Source organism: Mauremys reevesii, linkage group 1 (assembly GCF_016161935.1).
Source record: "Mauremys reevesii isolate NIE-2019 linkage group 1, ASM1616193v1, whole genome shotgun sequence".
NCBI classification, from domain to species: Eukaryota; Metazoa; Chordata; order Testudines; family Geoemydidae; genus Mauremys; species Mauremys reevesii.
The window spans coordinates 317,807,189-317,826,478 of NC_052623.1; the positions used below are offsets into that span (position 1 = coordinate 317,807,189).

General features: G+C 43.8%; 1 protein-coding gene across 6 annotated transcripts in view; it reads left to right on the top strand.

Annotated features, from left to right (window-relative positions):
• PTPRZ1 (protein tyrosine phosphatase receptor type Z1) overlaps positions 1-19,290 on the top strand; it is a 191,831-nt gene that overhangs the window by 105,022 nt on the left and 67,519 nt on the right. For all 6 annotated transcript variants that reach the window (XM_039509988.1, XM_039510007.1, XM_039509998.1 and 3 more), the window contains exons 7-8: positions 35-192; positions 894-1,044. In XM_039509988.1, coding sequence (XP_039365922.1) covers positions 35-192; positions 894-1,044 — 309 coding nt within the window. The remainder of the gene's footprint in view (positions 1-34; positions 193-893; positions 1,045-19,290) is intronic.

Consider the following 19,290-nt stretch of genomic DNA (forward strand, 5'->3'; position numbering starts at 1 on the left):
ATATCTTAATAATTTGAATATAAATGTTTTGCAGGAAAACAGGCTGCATTAGAGCCATTTATTTTGCTGAACCTTTTGCCGAACTCAACAGACAAATATTACACTTATAATGGATCTTTGTCGACACCTCCCTGCTCAGAGACAGTCGAATGGATTGTGTTTAAAGATCCCATTAACATTTCTGAAAACCAGGTAATTCAAATAAGAACAATTATTTCTTTCACATGGATTAAATGAAAGGAAAAACAGTTTTCATGTATGTGGTAAAAGTGCATGGCATTACTTTCTAGCCTAACAACCTAACATTTCTTTTTTCTAGCTTTTCACTTGCACATGTGTGAGTAATCCCCTCCACGCCCACCCCCTTTTTCATTCATGGGTAGATTCTGACTACGTGCCTGTGCAAAGTAAACTACTAACCCAAAGAAAGCAAGTAGGAAGCACTGGAGGAATAGTGACTCAGGATATCTCTGTAATTAAAAAACCACGGCTGGTCCATGCCAGCTGACTCAGGTTACTGGAGATCAGGCTAAGGAGCTGTTTAACTGTGGTATAGACATTCAGGCATGGGCTGGAACCCGGGCTCTAGGACCTTGTGAGGCGAGAAGGTCCCAGAGCTTGGGTTGCAGTCCAAGCCCAAATGTCTACACTGCAATTAAACAGCCCCTTAGCCCAAGCCCTGCAAGCCAAGTCAGCTGACATGGACCAGTTGCAAGTGTCTAATTGCAGTGTACACATGCCCTCAGAGGTATGTGTCTGAATCACAATGTTTACTGGGATTATTCCTGAACTGAGACAATCTACACACCTTCCCTTTCTCAAAGTTGTGCCTAATATCAGAATCCAGTTAATTTTTATGACTTAGGGGAAGTGTGCTGTCTTTTATTTTTCAGTTGGCTGTATTTTGTGAAGTCCTTACAATGCAGCAGTCTGGCTATGTCATGCTGATGGATTACCTGCAAAACAACTTTAGAGAACAGCAATATAAATTCTTTGGACAGGTGTTTTCCTCATACACTGGCCAAGAAGAAATTCATGAAGCAGGTATTTACAGAGTAATTACTACTGCAGGCTTCAGAGATTATAAGACTGTTTTAAGTACAACTATTGACCCCAATAACGAGATACTGATTTTAAACTTGAAGAAGAAAAGAGCCTAATAATACACAGCTTTAAAAGACAGGTTAGTGCTCATAAAAAAATGCCAGATTAAATGGAGTAGAAAATTAAATTCTTGCATCTACAGAGCACATATAGTGAAGAGGACATCAGTCCAAGTGTCCCCATGCAGCCCTTTAATGGCTTCAACACTGATCAAAGCTGCCATCTTGAGGGGTATGCAGTGTTGTAGCCATGTCGGTCCCAGGATATTAGAGAGACAAGGTGCAGGGGGGTGAGGTAATATCTTTTATTGGACCAACTTCTGTTGATGAGAGAAACAAGCTTTTGAGCTACACAGAGCTCTTCTTCAGGTCTGGGAAAGGTACTCAGAATGTCACAGCTAAATACAAGGTGGAGCAGATAATTTTGCATAAGTAGTTTGCACATATTTTAAGAGGGACCATTCAAAGTAAAGTGGCCCATTGACACCACTGCAGTCATAGGGGTGAAGGAGTATTTCATTCTCCATACCAATTTAATTCTTTGTTGTGTGATGTGGAACCGCTGTCAATAACATTTAAAAGGAAACCACCAAATTAATTTCACTTAAGCTACCAAGCAACTGCAAGAGAGAAGCTACTTCTGATCAGCCGTTACTCAGGCCACTGTGTGTCATTTTCTGTAAATGGATACAGCATCAAAGGTCAAATTTTGTTCTCTGTTACACCTGCGGAATCTCACATAAATCAATAGAAACTAAATCCATGTAACTGACAGCAAAAATTGGCACTAAATCTGTTAATTAGGAATTTATATTCACAAGTACAAATACACCCCAAAAGGGGGAGAGGGGGAAAGGAGTGGTAATTTTTACCAGCTTCGATTCCATGAACCATAGACGCCAACTCCATGGGTGCTCCAGGGCTGAAGCACACACAGGGAAAAAATGGTGAATTCTAAGCTCCCACTGGTAGCCCCCCAGTCAGCTCCCACCTGCATGCAGGCCCTGCAGATCAGCTGTTTTGTGGCATGCAGGAGGCTGGGGGCGGGGGAGGAGCAAGGATGCGGCACGCTCTGGGGAAGTGGTGGAACTGGGTGGGAAGAGGAGGGGTGGGAGTGGAGCAGGGGTGGGAAGAAGTGGGGTGGGGCCTTGGGTGAAGGGGTAGAGTGGGGGCAGGGCTGGGGGTCAAGCACCCCCGGCATTTTGGAACATTGGAGCCTGTGCCATGAACATTTCCCACCGGTTCTGGGCCTGATACTAAAAAGACTCTGCTTGGAACTTGCAATGAAGTCAGTGGATGTTCTGTATTCAGAACCCTTACAGAATTGGGCCCCTGGCACATATATGTGTTGCTATTTGCATCAAAATGATGATAAATGGGATCGATTTATAGCATCTTTGCTATAATTAGCCAAAATGATACTTCACTTCTGAGCCCATCCTTTCAAACTACTACAAAATTCTCAGATAATTGCTCTTGGGGCTGAAATTTGTCATCACTACGTCTTAGCCAATAAATGATTTTTCTGAGGGGGAAAAGCTTCATAAAAAGATACCAAACTGTATCTGAATTTTTCAAACAGAGGAACGGGGAGGGATGGAGAGTGGAAAGTGTTTAATACCAGTTAGAATTGAGGTCAAATAATTAAACTGCTGTTTTATAGCATCATACTTTTCACGTGCACAGACACTTTTACATGAAGAACATGCACTCTACCTTGTTTGAAGAAATTCAGTTTGGAAAATAACTAAGGGCTTGGCTACACTCGAAACTCCAAAGCGCTGCCGTGGGAGCGCTCCCGCGGCAGCGCTTTGAAGTGCGAGTGTGGTCGTGGTACTCCACCTCGCCGGGGAGATTAGCTTGCAGCGCTGGGAGTCGCGCTCCCAGCACTGGGGCACTGTTTACACTGGTGCTTTACAGCACTGTAACTTGCTGCACACAGGGGGGTGTTTTTTCACACCCCTGAGCGAGAAAATTGCAGCGCTGTAAAGCGCCAGTTTAGCCAAGGCCTAAGAGCATGTTGACACGACAGCCCTAAGTCAACTTAGGCCTGGTCTACACTACGCGTTTAAACCGAATTTAGCAGCATTAAACCGATTTAACCCTGCACCCATCCACACAACGAGGCCCTTTATATCAATATAAAGGGCTCTTTAAACCAATTTCTGTACTCCTCCCGATGAGAGGAGTAGCGCTGAAATCGGTATTGCCATGTCGGATTAGGGTTAGTGTGGCCACAAATCGACGGTATTGGCCTCCGGGCGGTATCACAAAGTGCACCATTGTGACCGCTCTGAACTCGGATGCACTGGCCAGGTAGACAGGAAAAGCCCCACGAACTTTTGAATTTCATTTCCTGTTTGCCCATCGTGGAGCTCTGATCAGCACGGGTGGCGATGCAGTCCCAAATCCAAAAAGAGCTCCAGCATGGACCGTACGGGAGATACTGGATCTGATCGCTGTATGGGGAGACAAATCTGTTCTATCAGAGCTCTGTTACAGAAGACAAAATGACAAAGCATTTGAAAAAATCTCCAGGCTATGATAGACAGAGGCCATAGCACAGTGCTGTGTGACAAGCGTAATGGAAAGCCAAAGAATCAAATGGACGCTCATGGAGGGAGGGAGGGGGTATTGAGGACTCCAGCTATCCCACAGTCCCCGCAGTCTCCGAAAAGCATTTGCATTCTTGGCTGGGCTCCCAATGCCTGAAGGGTCAAAAACATTTTCCCGGGTCTTTCAGGGTATATGTCGTCAATTTACACCCTTCCCTCCCCCCCAAAAGAAAAGGGGAAAAAAACGTTTCTTGCCTTTTTTCAGTGTCACCCTATGTCTATTGCATGTTGCTGGTAGACAGGGTGCTGCAGTGCTGAACACCAGCATCCCCTTCCCGGTGGCAGACAGTACAATATGACTGCTATCCATCGTCATCATCAGCCTGTGAGTGCTCCTGGCTGGCCTCGATGAGGTGGGCTGGGGGCGCCTGGGTAAAAATGGGAATGACTCCCGGTCATTCCTGGCAGATGGTACAGAACGGCTGGTAACCATCTTCATCATAGCAACTGGAGGCTGAGCTCCATCAGCCCCCACCCCCCTTTCATGTCTAAAGAAAAGATTCTGTACTGCCTGGACTATCATAGCAGCTGGAGGCTTCCTCCCCCTCATTTTATCTCACTAAAAAGTCAGTGTTTCTTATTCCTGCATTCTTTATTACTTCATCACACAAATGGGGGACACTGCCACAGTAGCCCAGGAGGGTTGGGGGAGGAGGGAAGCAATGGGTATGGTTGTTGCAGGGGCACCCCCTAGAATGGCATGCAGCTCATCATTTCTGCGGGATCTCTGGGGCTCTGACATGGAGCGGCTGTGCTCTCTGGTTCTCTAGTACATTTGCCCCATATTCTAGGCTGGACTGACTCTATTTTTAGACAAAACATAAAGAAGGGAATGACCCGGGGAGTCATTCCCATTTTTGTCCATGCGCCCCTGGCCAACGTCAGCAAGGCCAGCCAGGAGCACCCATGATAGCAGCAGATGGTACAGAACGACTGATAACCGTCATCTCATCGCCAATTTACAATGGCATGGCAGACGGTGCAATAGGGATGGTAACCGTCTCTGCTACCTTGCAAAGGCAAATGAATGCTGCTGTGTAGCACTGCAGTACCGCGTCTGTCAGCAGCATCCAGTACACATACAGTGACAAAAGGCAAAACGGGTTCCATGATTGCCATGCTATGGCGTCTGCCAGGGCAATCCAGGGAAAAAGGGCGTGAAATTATTGTCTGCCGTTGCTTTCCCGGAGGAAGGATTGAGTGACGACATTTACCCAGAATCACCCGCGACACTGTTTTTGCATTGGGATCTCATCCCAGAATTCCAATGGGCAGGAGAGACTGCGGGAACTATGGGATAGCTACGGGATAGCTACCCACAGTGCAACGCTCCGGAAATCGACGCTAGCCTCTGTACATGGACGCACACCGCCGAATTAATGTGCTTAGTGTGGCCGCGTGCACTCGACTTTATACAATCTGTTTTACAAAACCGGTTTATGTAAAATCGGAATAATCCCGTAGTGTAGACATACCCTTATGTTAGGTCAACTTTCAGCCACCGCAGTAGTTACTGCGGTGGCTGATGTCCACACTACCTTCCTTCTGTCAGTGGTGTGCGTCCTCACCACGAGCACTTCCACCAACTGGTGGGGGCTGAGAGCCAGGGCTCTCAACTCCATACAGCTCCCTGCCAGGAGTTCAGCTTGCCCTCCCCTTCCCCCCAGCTCCCCGCCAAGGCTTGGGGGTCAGCCATCCAGTCTTCTCGGCTCCCTGAGTGGGGAGCCTCCGGGCAGCATCCCATCTGGGAGTGAGGAGCCAGGAGCAGCTGGGCTGTACCTGCCCAGCTTTCTTGTCAATTTCACGGCTCCAGCATGGAGCAGCCAACAGCTGATGTAAGTAATGCAGTTGCTGATGCAGACTAACATGGCTATCACTGAAACCTACATAGACACTGCATCACTCTAACTACACTGATTTAAGCCCTACGCCTCTCATGGAGGTGGAGTTATGATGTCGGTGTATTAGGACACTTACATCCATGGGAGGAAGGCTGTCACGTGTACACTGACGTACTTAGGTTGACGTAAGCTGCCTTGTGTTGACCTAACTGTGTAGTATAGACCAAACCTAAGATTTTCCCCTCCCAAGGAGATGCTTGAAGGAGGGCCCATAGAGGCAAATCATTCCCTCAGATGGATCATCCTTTTGAGTTTAGGGGGTCCATGTTGTTGGGAGGGGATGAGACCTCTCAAGCCTGTGGAACCTGGGATCCACCGATAAGGTTTTCCACTGGGATGAGACCCTATACTCATAGTGAGAGAAGGCATCTGCATGCCTGGCTCCTTCTTCCACTCTGCCTCTCTCCATCTGGCAGCACTTCTGCCAATGGTCATGTCCCCGCAGGTCACTAGCACTAGTGGAAGGAACCCAGAGGGAGTTAATACAGCTTTGAGCTGTGTTACCCCCACCTGGATTTCCACATAAAATAGGGGGCAGAGTGGGGGATGGTGCCACAGAAAGTGGGCTACAGCACTGCTCTATCCCTCCCATCCCACACCCAAAAGCCTGGAGGAGCCCTCTCTGTGCTGACTCTCACAAGTGTGTGGATTTACACAATGAGGGATAGAACTGCAGAGGTAGATTTGTATCCAGCTTCTCCCTTTCTGCCCTAGCAGGCAACGTTTCATTGCCAAAGTGCCCTTTCATTACGCGTATGTGTAGAAACAATCTAAAGTTAGCAAGGCCCTTTTCTGCTCTCAGTCACACAGTCAGTGTACATAGGGAGTAACCTCAGCTCCACTACTGATTAAATATTTTGTACTGAGTATCCAAAATGTCTGACAGTTATGCAATTAAAACCTCATACTTAACATTGCATGAATATAGTTTGACTTTTCTATAGCTTCCAGTTTCAGACTAGCACAACAGACATTTTCATACATGACTGATAGACTTGTATAACAGGGTATGTGTACATTGCAATAAAAACCTGCTGCACCTAGTCTCAGAGCCCAGGTCAGCTAACTCGGACTCATGTGGCTCAGGCTGTGGGGCTAGAAATTGCAGTGTAAACGTTTGGGCTCGGGCTGAAGCCCAGCGAGGTGGGAGTTGGTCTCAGAACCCAAGCTCAGACGTCTATACCGCAGGTTTTAGCTCTACAGCCTGACTCCCATGAGCCTGAGTCAGCTCACTGGGGCCAGCCGCAGCCGAGCCATGGGTCTTTTATTGCAGTGTAGACGTACAGACACAGAGCAAAGTGTTTTCCATCTACTGATCTTAGGAAATATATTTATTCTGCTCTTCATATCACCCTGGCAACAAACACATTTAGTATTTGTTCTGAAGTAGGAATTTAAAATGTCTAATTGTAAGTTAAACATTCTGCTCTGCCCATAGGCAATATGGAGGGCTAGGCATGGGTTAATAAAAATTCCAGGTGTGCACGTATTTTACAATTCATCCTAACGTGTTAACTCACTGTAATGAAAGGAAAGGGTGATTACTCTTGATGTGAATACATATAGCTTCCTTTTATATTAACATCAGCTATGGACGTATATCAAGAGCAATATTTATCTAAAATGTGCTTATTTGAGAACTTGAATTTGTAGTATTTGAGGGTACTTGTTCTGAACAGGTAGTAGATAAAGAAAATAGAAGAAAACTCTCATTGTTCTGAAAGGGTCTTTAGGAGCTCTGAAATGCTGAAATATAAAAATTAAAACATGAATGGCTAACTTCAGTAATAAATGGAATCATATGCAGTTTATTTTCTATAACCAATAGAAACTACAACTAATATTGTAGTTAGCAGAAAAAAATATCTGACTTCCCTGCAGTTAACATAGGAGAAATTGCAACATGAGCCTTATTCAAGTGCCCATTTGAAAAGTTAAAATTATATAATAAGGAGATTAGGGCCAAATCCTTCTCCTGTTGGAGTCAATGCAATCTCTCATAGAGAGTAGGATTGCGCCTTTCATTTATTATTATTGTTATTTATTATTGGTTATCTGAGTGGAATTGTTCCATGAGGTCTAAAAGGCTGCTAGTGTTGGGAAATACACTCTCTATTGAATTACATACTGGGTTCAGAAATGAGCTGTCAGGAATTTCCATGCAGCCATGCCAGCATTGGCAAACTTACCTTGCAGGGATTGCTTTGTTTTAGGTTGAAAGGTATTTCATTCTCTTAGCCTGCACAGTGTTGCATGTAATTTTCATATGTGGCATATTTTTCATTAGCAGTAGACTTAAAGGCCGCATGTCAGGGCTCAACACAGAAAGCTTGCGAGAAAACTTTAGCTCTTTATCTGTCCCCAGCCCCAGCATAAATGAAAATCTATTTATGTCTAACAGTGATCAATTGCTGTTCATATACATCTGAAAATAATATTGACAGACACCAAGCTGTTTATATAACATGTCAGCAAATGTACTCCTCTAATGGTGTCCTGTAGGATAACTGTAGAAATACAGCTCTTGGTAATCTTACACAGACTCAGTAAAGACATAAAAAAAGTCTATAAGTTCTTAAAATTAAAGAGCAACAGTATGTGCTCAACATAAAACACCTTTTAACCCAACGTTTTGTATTTTCCTTAGAACTAGAGCTGTGTGAAACTCAGCAATTTCTCTTTACAGGATCTCGTGCAAATATTGGGTCACAGCCTCAAGCCTCATTATGGCCTCTTAATACCACTCATAAAAGACATAATTCAGCCACAAATCACAAGCAGAGAATTTCCCTGGCACAGGGAACTCTGATGCTGACATATCTGTACCACTGCTGGGCCCTGCATCTGAGGCTATGTCTACACTACCACGATAAGTCAACCTACACTACGCAACTCCAGCTACGTGAATGACATAGCTGGAGTTGACGTACCTTAGGTCGAGTTACTGCAGGTTCTACACCGCAGGGGGTCGACAGGAGAAACTCTCCCATCGACTTACTTTACTCTTCTCGTGGGGGGTAGAGTACAGGGATCAACTGGAGAGCGATCTGCTGTTGATTTGGCGGGTCTTCACTAGACCCGCTAAATCAACCATCAGTGGATCAATCTCAGAGCATCAATCCGGGCTGTAGTGTAGACCTGCCCTGTGCCTCCCCTCCTTCCAGCATAGAAGATGTGTTGTAGCATAGCAGAGCTTGACCATGCCAATCCTCCACTGGCATAGGGTCCACTAAGGACCCTACTCCAGTGGCAAAAGTTAGAGCTGTTGCTGGACAGCTCTAAGTGGCGTCTGGGTTGGCTGGCCCTCAGAATTGGGGTGCTGGAACCAGCTCCCTGGTGCATCCTGGAGCTCGGGAGCAAGACAGAAATGGTCCCGTTTTCTTCGGACTAATTATCATGGTCTCACAAACAATACCCAGAGTTTCACTTTCAATTTTGAATTCAAATTCAAAATCTCAAAGCCAAACTCAGTCAAAACTCTTGGGATTCACCTGAATCCACATCAAAATTGAAACCAAACCAAACTTCAAAATTCACATGATTTTTGAGTTGCAGTCTATTTGGGGCAGGGTTGTAAAGTGCTTAAAAAAGAATGATCAATAACATAACAAATTATAGAAATCCATAAATTGGCTTAGTTCCCTCAAAATTAGACCCAGAGTCACTCAAACGGTTCATGAACCTTAGAGAAACTTTACATCAAACTGGTATAAATTTATAGTTGGTAACCGAACATGAAAAGTTTTGTGTGGATTTGGAGGGTTTTTTTGCAAATATTTCAAACAGGTCTAGATAGGACTTTGTCACGTTAGTGTATGGCAACTTCCTTTTTTAGCTAAGCCAACAATTCATTGCTGTTTTGACCAAAATAATAGTGAATTACATGGAGCCCAGAAACACAATATGCAGTGCAGGGTTTTGAAGTTTGGGCTGCTGCATTTTGTGGCATGTGACATGCCTCCTACTCAAGCAAAAGGCATCAGTAAGTGGCTTTCAAGCATAGGCGCCAACTCCATGGGTGACTCAAGCACCCACCAAAAAAAAAACCAGGGGTGCTCAGTATCTGCAGGGCCAGATTAATCTTTTGTTGGCCCCAGTGCCCAAACCGTGGCCCTGCCCCCCGCTCTGCCCATGATCTGCCCTGAGAACCCACCCCTGCTTGGCCTCTTTCCCCCAAAGTCCTGTCTGACCTCCACTCCGAGGCCCTGCCCCCGCTCAGCCTCTTCCCGCCCCCTCCCGATCCTCCCAGGCTCTGCCTGATGCTCCACCCCAAGGCCCTGCCCCTGCTCAGTCTCTTTCCCTGGAGGCCCTGCCTGCACTCTGCTCTGAGGCCCTGCCCCCACTTGCCCTCTTTCCCCCAAGGACCCGTCCCTGCTCTGCCCCGAGGCCCTGCACCCACTCAGCCTCTCCCCTCCCCAAGGCCCCGCCCGCCGGTCTCACAGAGGGGGTGAGGCGGAGAAGAGCACCCACCAGCAGAAACAAAAATCAGCACCTGTCAAGCAATGACATGTCAGTAAAGCTGCGGCGTGTCACATAGCACACAATGCGTCTCACACGTTGCAAAAGCCATTTCCATTCCTGCACAGGATAGTCTGGAAAAAAACAGTTAACTGTTCCTGCTCATCAATACCAGGTATTGAATCATAAATAGATTAATTACGCAGAAAGAACAATAGCCGGACCATTCCGGCAAAGCAATTATAAATGTACATAGGTAACCAAAAGCCCCCAGTATTTCAGAAAGTGTCAAAATCCAGTGTCCCTGATTGCTGGATTTTGTGTTCAGAGCTCAGAGTTAAATGTAGGTCACATCATTATTATTTTATTAGCATCTGTAAAGTGATAAAACCCCTCAGAGTTAGACAGTCCCTGCACCAAAGAACTTTGCTAAACAAACAGAAGACAGGAGACACTGGGCAGTCCAAAGAGGGAACAGTTTGAAGGTTTCTTTTTTTATTTACTGTTTATTTAATTTTAAACTCGCTTTTTGAGTTAGATTTTTATAAGGTAGATGAAAGAGGAGAGAATGGTGACTCACTGGGACAGGGAAGTCATTACACACAAAAGGGGGTAGCATCAAGAAAGGCACAGAAGGCCTGATCCAGCGCCCACTCATGCCAGTGGGAAGTTTTCCATAGATTTCAAAGGGTGCTAGTTTAGACCCAGAGGTGGGTGCGAAAAAGGCAATAAATGCAGCATTGAAGTTGGCATTGTTAGCAGAATGTAGTGGACATGGGAGGCAATAAGTGGCTTTACTTTTTTTAATTGCATGTATGTGGCTTGGAAGAAGTGGTTTGGGGGCATTTTTCAACTAGGCTAGTAAAGTTGAGTCCTCAGGCTAATAGCTGCCTGGAACCCTTGCCCCATTGGTTTTGGATATTGGCTTTGTGTGTATTGCATGAACATGTTTCAGTTATTTTATCTGGTGCTCACTGCTCCTCCCAGCACCTTCTCCTGCACAAACCCTGTTGTTCTGTGAGCCCTGCTATCAAGCAGTCTTCTCTCCCCGTTCCCCCTCCCTAAATCTTCCCGACACCCTCCAACAGCTGGGCTACTTCTTTCCAGCAATTCTCCCTGCAGCTGCTCATCTTCCTCTCACTAGTTTTCTCCCATTCAGCTGCTAGAATGCTGGATCTCTCCCTCTAGGCTCTGAATCCCCTGCAGTGTCTCTGACCCTTACCCCCAGCAGCTGTTAGGGCTGTTGTCCTTTGCCAGCTGACAGCTTCTCCTTCTCAATCCTGTGCCTCCTGTACTTCCCAGTCTGCTTAGGCCTCTTCTTCCTGTGTCTAGGTTCTTTGAGTCACGGGGGAAGGCTCCTGGTCCCATCCACCTGGTCTCATTGACCAGCTTAGATTGGTTTTGGTTTCCTATCCTTGGGGGAGTCTATTGCTCTCAAGGTTGCTGCTTGTGCAGAAGGGAGGGGACCTGCTGATTGACTGAACTAAACACTACATTAGATGATTGAAAGTGATGATTTAAACATTATCATCCGTATCTACAGTGCTCACTAGTAGGAAATGTTTTCACTCCTCAGCCACAAGGCCGATACTACAGCTACAACTTGCAGTGAGGGTGACTAAAAAGATATAGCCACCTGACCATACATAGGACTGCCAAATCACTTTCAATTTCAACCTCCCCTTTTCACCATGGAAAGACTCTGAATTCCCATGGGAAGAGGGAGTGGGGCCAGTTGCTTCCCCATACAGCCAATTCAACAAAGCACTGAGCACTGGGTTGTGTCCTACCAATTGACAGCATCCCTCATCATAGGTGCTGGAACTAGGGGTTCTGGGGGTACTGCTGCACCCTCTGGCTTGAAGTGGTTTTCCATATACAGGGTTTATAGTTTAGTTCAACAGCTCTCAGCACCCCACTATACAAATTGTTCCAGCTTCCCTGTTCCTCATGGTTGCTTACAATTGAAAAGGCAAAAAACATCCTCTGGTTATTTGTATTGATTTCCTTATGCCATCTGGAGGGCAGGAACTGTAATAGCAACAGTTGGAGTGATTGAATGTAATTGAAAATGGTTTGAAAAGACAATTTATTGTGGGTATTCACATTTTCTCGTACTGCACCTAAAGGAATTCACTATAACGAAGACATTAACACATCACCACTGTACATTCAAAATATGAAAATGGGCACAATGATAGGTTTCAGAATAATTTATAAGGATCATCAGTGTGTCCTAGTGAGGGAAAAAAGACATTCTCACTAATTTTCATTGTTTTATTTGCCCATACAAAAAAAGAACTTTTAGCACTTCCCTCCAGTCTATTGTAATTTTCTTTTGCAAAACAATATTTAGTTTCAGTGCCCTCCTGTGGTCAAGATGCAAATTGCAAAGTTAATTAAAAGTTCACTATCCGTTCCTGCCCCTCTATTGCAAGCTGCAGTTTTGTCTTCACAAGGTTTGTCCTCATGGAATCTTTGGGGAATTTAGCTGCTAAAAATCTAAGAATTCTCTACCAAGCATGTGTGAAATATGATTTTTCAAAAGCTTATAATGGCCAAATTTGGACAGATTTTCACACAGATGGCAAAAGGAATGTCTATTGACAGTGTAGTGGTAACCATGTTGGTCCCAGGATATTAGAAAGAGGAGGTGGGTGAGAACATATCTTTTATTGGATCGACTTCAGTTAGTGAGAGAGACAAGCTTTCAAGCTTACACAGGTACTCAAAGGCCATTCCCCAATCAATTTCAGGTCCCTGCTCCAAAGAAATAATACCATCCCCTCACCTCACAGGGGTCTTGTTAAAATAAATTAGTTAATGTTTGTGAAGCACTCGTATGCCATAGCAACGAGAACCAGAGTCAAGCCCATGAGGAAATTAATTTTTGTCTTCAGAGCAGGGTTTGCATAGAGTACAGTAAATAAGGCATAGGCTGGGACACACATTGAGCCGTCAGGAGAAAACAAACATTGAATAGCCACACCATCCATCCTGTGCACTGAATGAGGCACGGCCCCTAAATAGCATGTGATCATGTAATTAAAGGCTGTATCATATGCACATGAACAAGCAGGGGGAGATTGTACAGAAAACTTTATTTCTACTGTAACCCTTCTGCCCCTCTGAGTTGGCAGCAACAAGGGCCGGGTTCAGTATCCAGGGGTTCCATTTCAATAACACAATGCAAAACCGGCTGGAGCCCCCACCCAGTGACCTGGGATAATTACATACCACCCCCCAGGCGCCTCTAGGAGGCAATACTTCCCCACTCGCAAACACGGAGTCCGAGTGTAGCAAAATCCTTTTAATTAAGGAGGGAAACAATGCGGCATCACGTTGGAGAGACACCACAAACAGGATTATACACAAACCATAAGCAAAAAACCCACCTCCAAGTACGTTTGGCAATGTCCTTTTCCCCCTTAGGGTCTTAAGTCCAATCACCCCAAAGTCCAACAACCCAAAAGTCTCTGTCTCCGGTCAGTGCCACCCCAGAGTTCAAAAGTTTATCTGCAGAGTTTTACCCCCCCCCCCAGCCTGGGTGGAAATGGGAGGGCACACACAGGGTGTTAAGGGGCACCTTATGTGGGCCAGGGCCAACTGCTCCGCCTCTCCATGGAGTTCTGCTGCAGCCTTCACCACGACTGGCTCCACTTCACCAGCCGACCCGTGAACCACGTCAGCCGTCCCCGCAAACCGCTCCACACTGCTCACTGTTCCATGGGCTGCTCCAATGTGCTGCAAACTGCTCTGCTCTGCCAGCCGCTTAGCGATAGATCTTCAGGCTCCCCCACTAGTTAACACAGCACTCAGTGATCTCAGCTCAGTAAGCTTAGCTCTTTTAGTGACTTCAGCTCTTAGTGATTTCAGCTTGTAGTAGGGGAGCCCCAGCGCTGGTGCACCATTGGCCCAATGTGAATTCAGGTCAGCAGCCTCTAGATGGACTCCTAAAGGATTCAAAATTAGCTCTGCTCTTCAACAGTGGAGAGAGGAGGATGTGCAATTGGTGTTTCAGGCCCTCAAAAGGGGCCCATACCATCAGGTACACACACCAGTCCCTTGTCTAGCAAGTGCTACTTAACGGATAGTGAGCCATCTCTGTCATAACGCAGTCTCACAGTTCCTCATTTACTTAATCAGGGTGACAACACTTTATTCCTCCTGCCCCAATAACAAAGAAATTGGGGATCCCACAGCTGTGAAAATAACTATCCCAGACTGCTGTGGACTATACTAGGTGGGGTGGGTGTGCCAATGCAAAATACCTGAAATTCCTTTCCACACTCCCCATAATTCACCACCAGATGTCAGGGTAGAGCTCATCCTGACTCTGCTTACACTACCATTTCCTACCTTTTGAGTGCTTGACTTTGCAACCTTAACAATGCTCTTTTAACACAGTTTTTTGTTTGTAATTTTTTATTTGCATTGTAGTAGCACCAAAAAACATGGTAGGCTCTGTGCTTTCTGTGTACAGAGAAAGACACCGTCCATGCTGCAAAGCTTTTACAATCTAAGACGACAAATGACGTATGATGGGTGAGGGGCACAGTCAACGTGTGCAATTTTATATATGCATTTTAAATTAAATGAGCAAATATCACTGATTTCTCAACTTTTCTGTTATTAGTTAGCCAGTTGCTTGTCAGCTTCGTGGAAGAAGTGGGTCTTTAGAGAGGGTGTAAAAGGAGAAGACAGAGGGCTAAGAACTGAGCCATGTAGAACCCCCACAGAGAATGGGTGAAGAGATAAGAAGGATGGCAGGAATGGCCAGAGAGGTAGGAGGAGGCCAGAAGAGGACAGAGCCACTATCTCCTCAGGAGGAAACAAGATTTGGAGAAGGAGAATAGATGCTGAAATCAGCAGAGAAGATGAGGACAGAGTGGAAGCCCTGAGATTACCGCAGGAACAGGTCATTAGAGTTTATGAAAGGAACATTAGATTGGATTCCAGGATACTAATATCTCCTAGAAGTAGGATTAGATGATGTAACGGAAAGTGATATCCGAAAAGATCTCTCTATTAACGTCATTGAAGATTCTCATACCTGTCCCAGGCTAGAATAGAAAATAATACTGTATGTATTAAACCCTGGACTAGGTCGCTTTACTCTTCAGTGTAAGCTGACATGATCTGTAATCTTTTAGTTAGCCTTTGCAAAATAGTTTGTATACTAAGTTAATGTGATTTAGTCATGTAGGGATAAACCCATTAGGCCTGATGTGCTAATTTACACCACACACTGGTACAGTTCTCAGGTAATTTAAGTAGTAAAGTGACAAAATCTTATTCTCCCATGTAATTTGTATTCAATCACCTGTATTTTTGGAAGAGTATTGAAGTGCTATGTGGACCTTGCATGAAAAGGTTGATGGATAGGAAACATAATAAATAGAACAGTGGTACTCACAAACTAACTTTTATTTCACAGGGCAAATTTCAGTCCCACAAACATTTTCTAATAAATAAATGTTGAACTTAACATGTGTATTTTGTATTTGTTCTTGCTTCTCTTTCTTTTTCCTTGACGCCTTCAGTTTTATACTCTCTGTGGCTCTCCTGCCCCCCCCCCCCATCTTCCATAGCTCTCTCTCCTTTGAGGGTCATATAATGATTAGTAGGGACATTAAAAATAATTTGAATTTATGTAGCCTCTTTCTTCTGAGGATCTCAGAATCCCCTGCAAACAGCTGGTTAAGCCTCAGGCACAGTGAAGTAGATATTCTTCTAGCCATTTGATCAATTTTTACATAGGAAGGTTAAGTGACATGTTCGAAGCCACATAAAGACCCTGTAGAAGAGTCAGAAAAAGTACCCACAAGATTTTGCTCTGAGTCTTATGTTCTAACCTCTACACAATACTATAGCATAATTTGTATATCCTGAACTCTTCCTTCCCTTGCCCCTGGTCTTCCTTTCTAAGATGGAGATCTGCATTTATGGATTCAAACAATCTTGAATGGAACACTTACATTTACAGGGTTACACTTTAATGTTGTAAATAGCATGCAATAACTGGTTATGCAATACAGAGACAAATGTATTATAATGCATTGCAATCAAATCTTAACAGATGACACTATAAGGGAGGCAGTTATTTGGTGGTTACAGCACAGGATTGGGAGTTAGAAGTGTATATTACTAACTCTCCCCCTACTTGACGCTTGACCTTTTTAACATTTATTTGTATTGTTTTTATATAAAATATAAACACAAAGAAACAAAACATATATAAAAACATGCACAAGATGGAAATAGTATATTAAATAATACAATTCAACACTCATTATTTTCAAAACTTGGAAAAAAACAAACAAAAAATCTGAACCCACATAGAAATCATGCAGGGCATCAATGATTAAAGAGACTAAATAAGTAAGAACATAACCTATGAGTATCAGGGACTAATATATACTAAACTGCAAAAATATGCAATAGTTTCATGTGTGACCAGACATCCCCATATTTTTTCCAGGCATTTCTATTAAACTGAGTCATTTTTTTTCATTAATGTAGTAGTAGGGAGCTCACTAAGCCAGTCTGTGTATGAGGGGAAAATTGCAGATTTCCATTGTCTCAAAATAACTCTTTTGGCCACTAAAATATTTACTGCAATCCATTTCTTAATGTTAATTGGTAATATCAACTCATTCAGCACCCCTAAAATACCCAAGTTTGGAGAAGGACAGATAGCAATAGTTAACTTTTTTGAGAGAGCACTGAATATGGCATTCCAGAATACATGCATTTTTGACAGGTATAGAGGATGGGTTGGCAAGGGGCTGTTTGCAATGCCCGCATGCACTGTGTGATGCCAATCTAGCCTTAAACAAATGTTCTGGAGTCCAGTATTGCCTGTTTGATATCTCGTTCTGGAAGAATCGCATGGAGAAAGAATTTGAAGTATCTTTCATATTAAGCCAGATATCTTCCCAGGTTTCTGTTGTGACAGTATGGCTAAGTACTTTTTCCCATTTTTCTTTGAGATTGAGATTGAGGAGGTAGTGCAAAGCATTAAAACACCTATTAAATTCCTACAAAATTAATTCCATATTTGATTCTATATTTCTTAACATGTTTTTCTAGAAGTGAGAGAGTTGAAACAGACCAATTATCCCCTCATCCTTGCATGAATCCTTGAGGACAGTTGCTGCAAGAAGGAACTATGAGACAAGGATAGCTGATATTTTGACACATGTAATTGAAGGAAGTCAGTCTATCATCTTGTACTATATCTTTAATTTTTGTTAATCCTTTTTCTGTTCAATTTGTCTTGTGTCGAGGTGGCCTTTATCCTGAGACATGGGTTATGTCCTAGTGGTACAAGAAGAGAATTAGCAAATGCCACTTGTAGATGCAAAGTCTGGACTTTTCCTTAAGGGTGTGGGTAGCCTCTTAAGGTATATAAAAGAAGAAAGGGAACCAAATGACATAGTTAAGCTTTGTTCCATTTAAAACCAGGCTGATGTGTATACACAGCTACTAGAAGGGAACCACCTTACAACAGGGCACATTTGAAATGCTAGATAATATAGATACAAATCTGGCAACCCTTGGACCTTGCAGCTGCCCAGCATTTTTTTGTAGTCTTGTGTAACAAGTGAGGCCATTTTTTTAATCCCATATAAAGTGCATGGTAAGACTGTTTATTCGAGGAAAGAGCAAGTGGGAGACCTTGAAAGACACGAGGCTAATGATAGAAGTCAATCTTGGGCAGATATTCATTTTGGCTATTTCTATTGTTCCCAGTAAGGGCAGAGGGAGTAGATACTACCTCTCTACATCCTTGGGCATTTCTTTTAATATATAGTCCATATTTATAGAAACCATTTCAGGAAGATTAGGACAAATTTTAATACCTAAATAAGTTATTTCCTTTCATATTTGAAATGGAAAATGCTGAAAATGAGAAGGATCTGGTCTTTTGGATATATCCATTGCTTGTGATTCATCCCAGTTAATGCAAAAAACAAAGATCTTTCAAAAAATATCAGCTACATTCAATAATGATAGGAGGATTCTTCAATAGTACTATTATATCATCAACATATAAATTGATTTTGTATTCTCTCCCGTTTCCAGTCACACGTTCAGTGGCTGAGTGCTGATGTATGTACATTGCCAGTGCTACAAGAGAGATTAAAAAGGAGGGGTAAAAAGGGACAGTCAGTCCTATCGTGTCCCTCTTTCTAGCTGAAATATGGGGGAAATAATTCAAATAGTTGATAGTAAAGTGTGGGGAGAGTTGTATAATACCCTGACCCAATCCAGGAATATTGGTCCAAATCTGAATTCTTTTAGTATTCATTTAGAATTCATTAGGTAAAGCCATTCAACCTTATCAAAGGCTTTTGCTGCATCTAGAGATAACTCTGTGGAGACATCTGAGCTTGCTAGATAAAGTGAGCGATTTTTCTTGTGTTAGCAGCAGCCAATGTGCCTTTAATGAAAGCAACCTGATCTGCATGTATAATTGTTGGGATGATAGTGTTCAGTCATGTAGCTAAAATGTTTACATTTATTTTGCAATCTGTGTTCAATAGAGATATGGGGCAGAAGTCATCACAATTGTGACCATCTTTTTTCTTCTTTAATATTAAAGTAATTAAAGCAGTTCTCATATCTCGAGTAAGGCTACAATTTAGTCACGGAGGTCACAGAAATCTTGGAATCCGTGAATTCCATCGACCTCCGTGACTTTAGCCTTGGTGCTCGGGAGCTGCAGGGTCCCCTGCCGCCCATGGAGGCTGTGAGCTGCGGGGTACCCCAGCCACCTTTGGTAGCCCCCAGAGCTCCAAGCTGCCGCAGATAGCGGGGATACCCTGCAGCTCCCAGGCGGCGGGGGAACTCCAGAGCCGGGGAATCCCCAAGCTCCCAGCTGCCGCGGGGTTGACCTATTGTGCTTTGAGAGCTGGGTCTCATGTAATTGGATTAGTCCAGATGTCTGTCTAGCATATTATTCCAGATACCTCCCAATATTACAGGAATGTCTATATTATTAGAAAGAATGTCCGCTATGTCTTTGGAAAATTCAGAATTACCTCCACTTGGATTGTAAATGCTTCCTAGAATTAACTTTTTTGAGTTGAAACAGACCAAGACTGTATATATTGAAAAGCTACACTTTTATGAATTACAATGGATGTGTCTCTGCTCTTAGGATTCAATGATGAATGATACTCAGCACCTACCCCCATCTTCTTGATC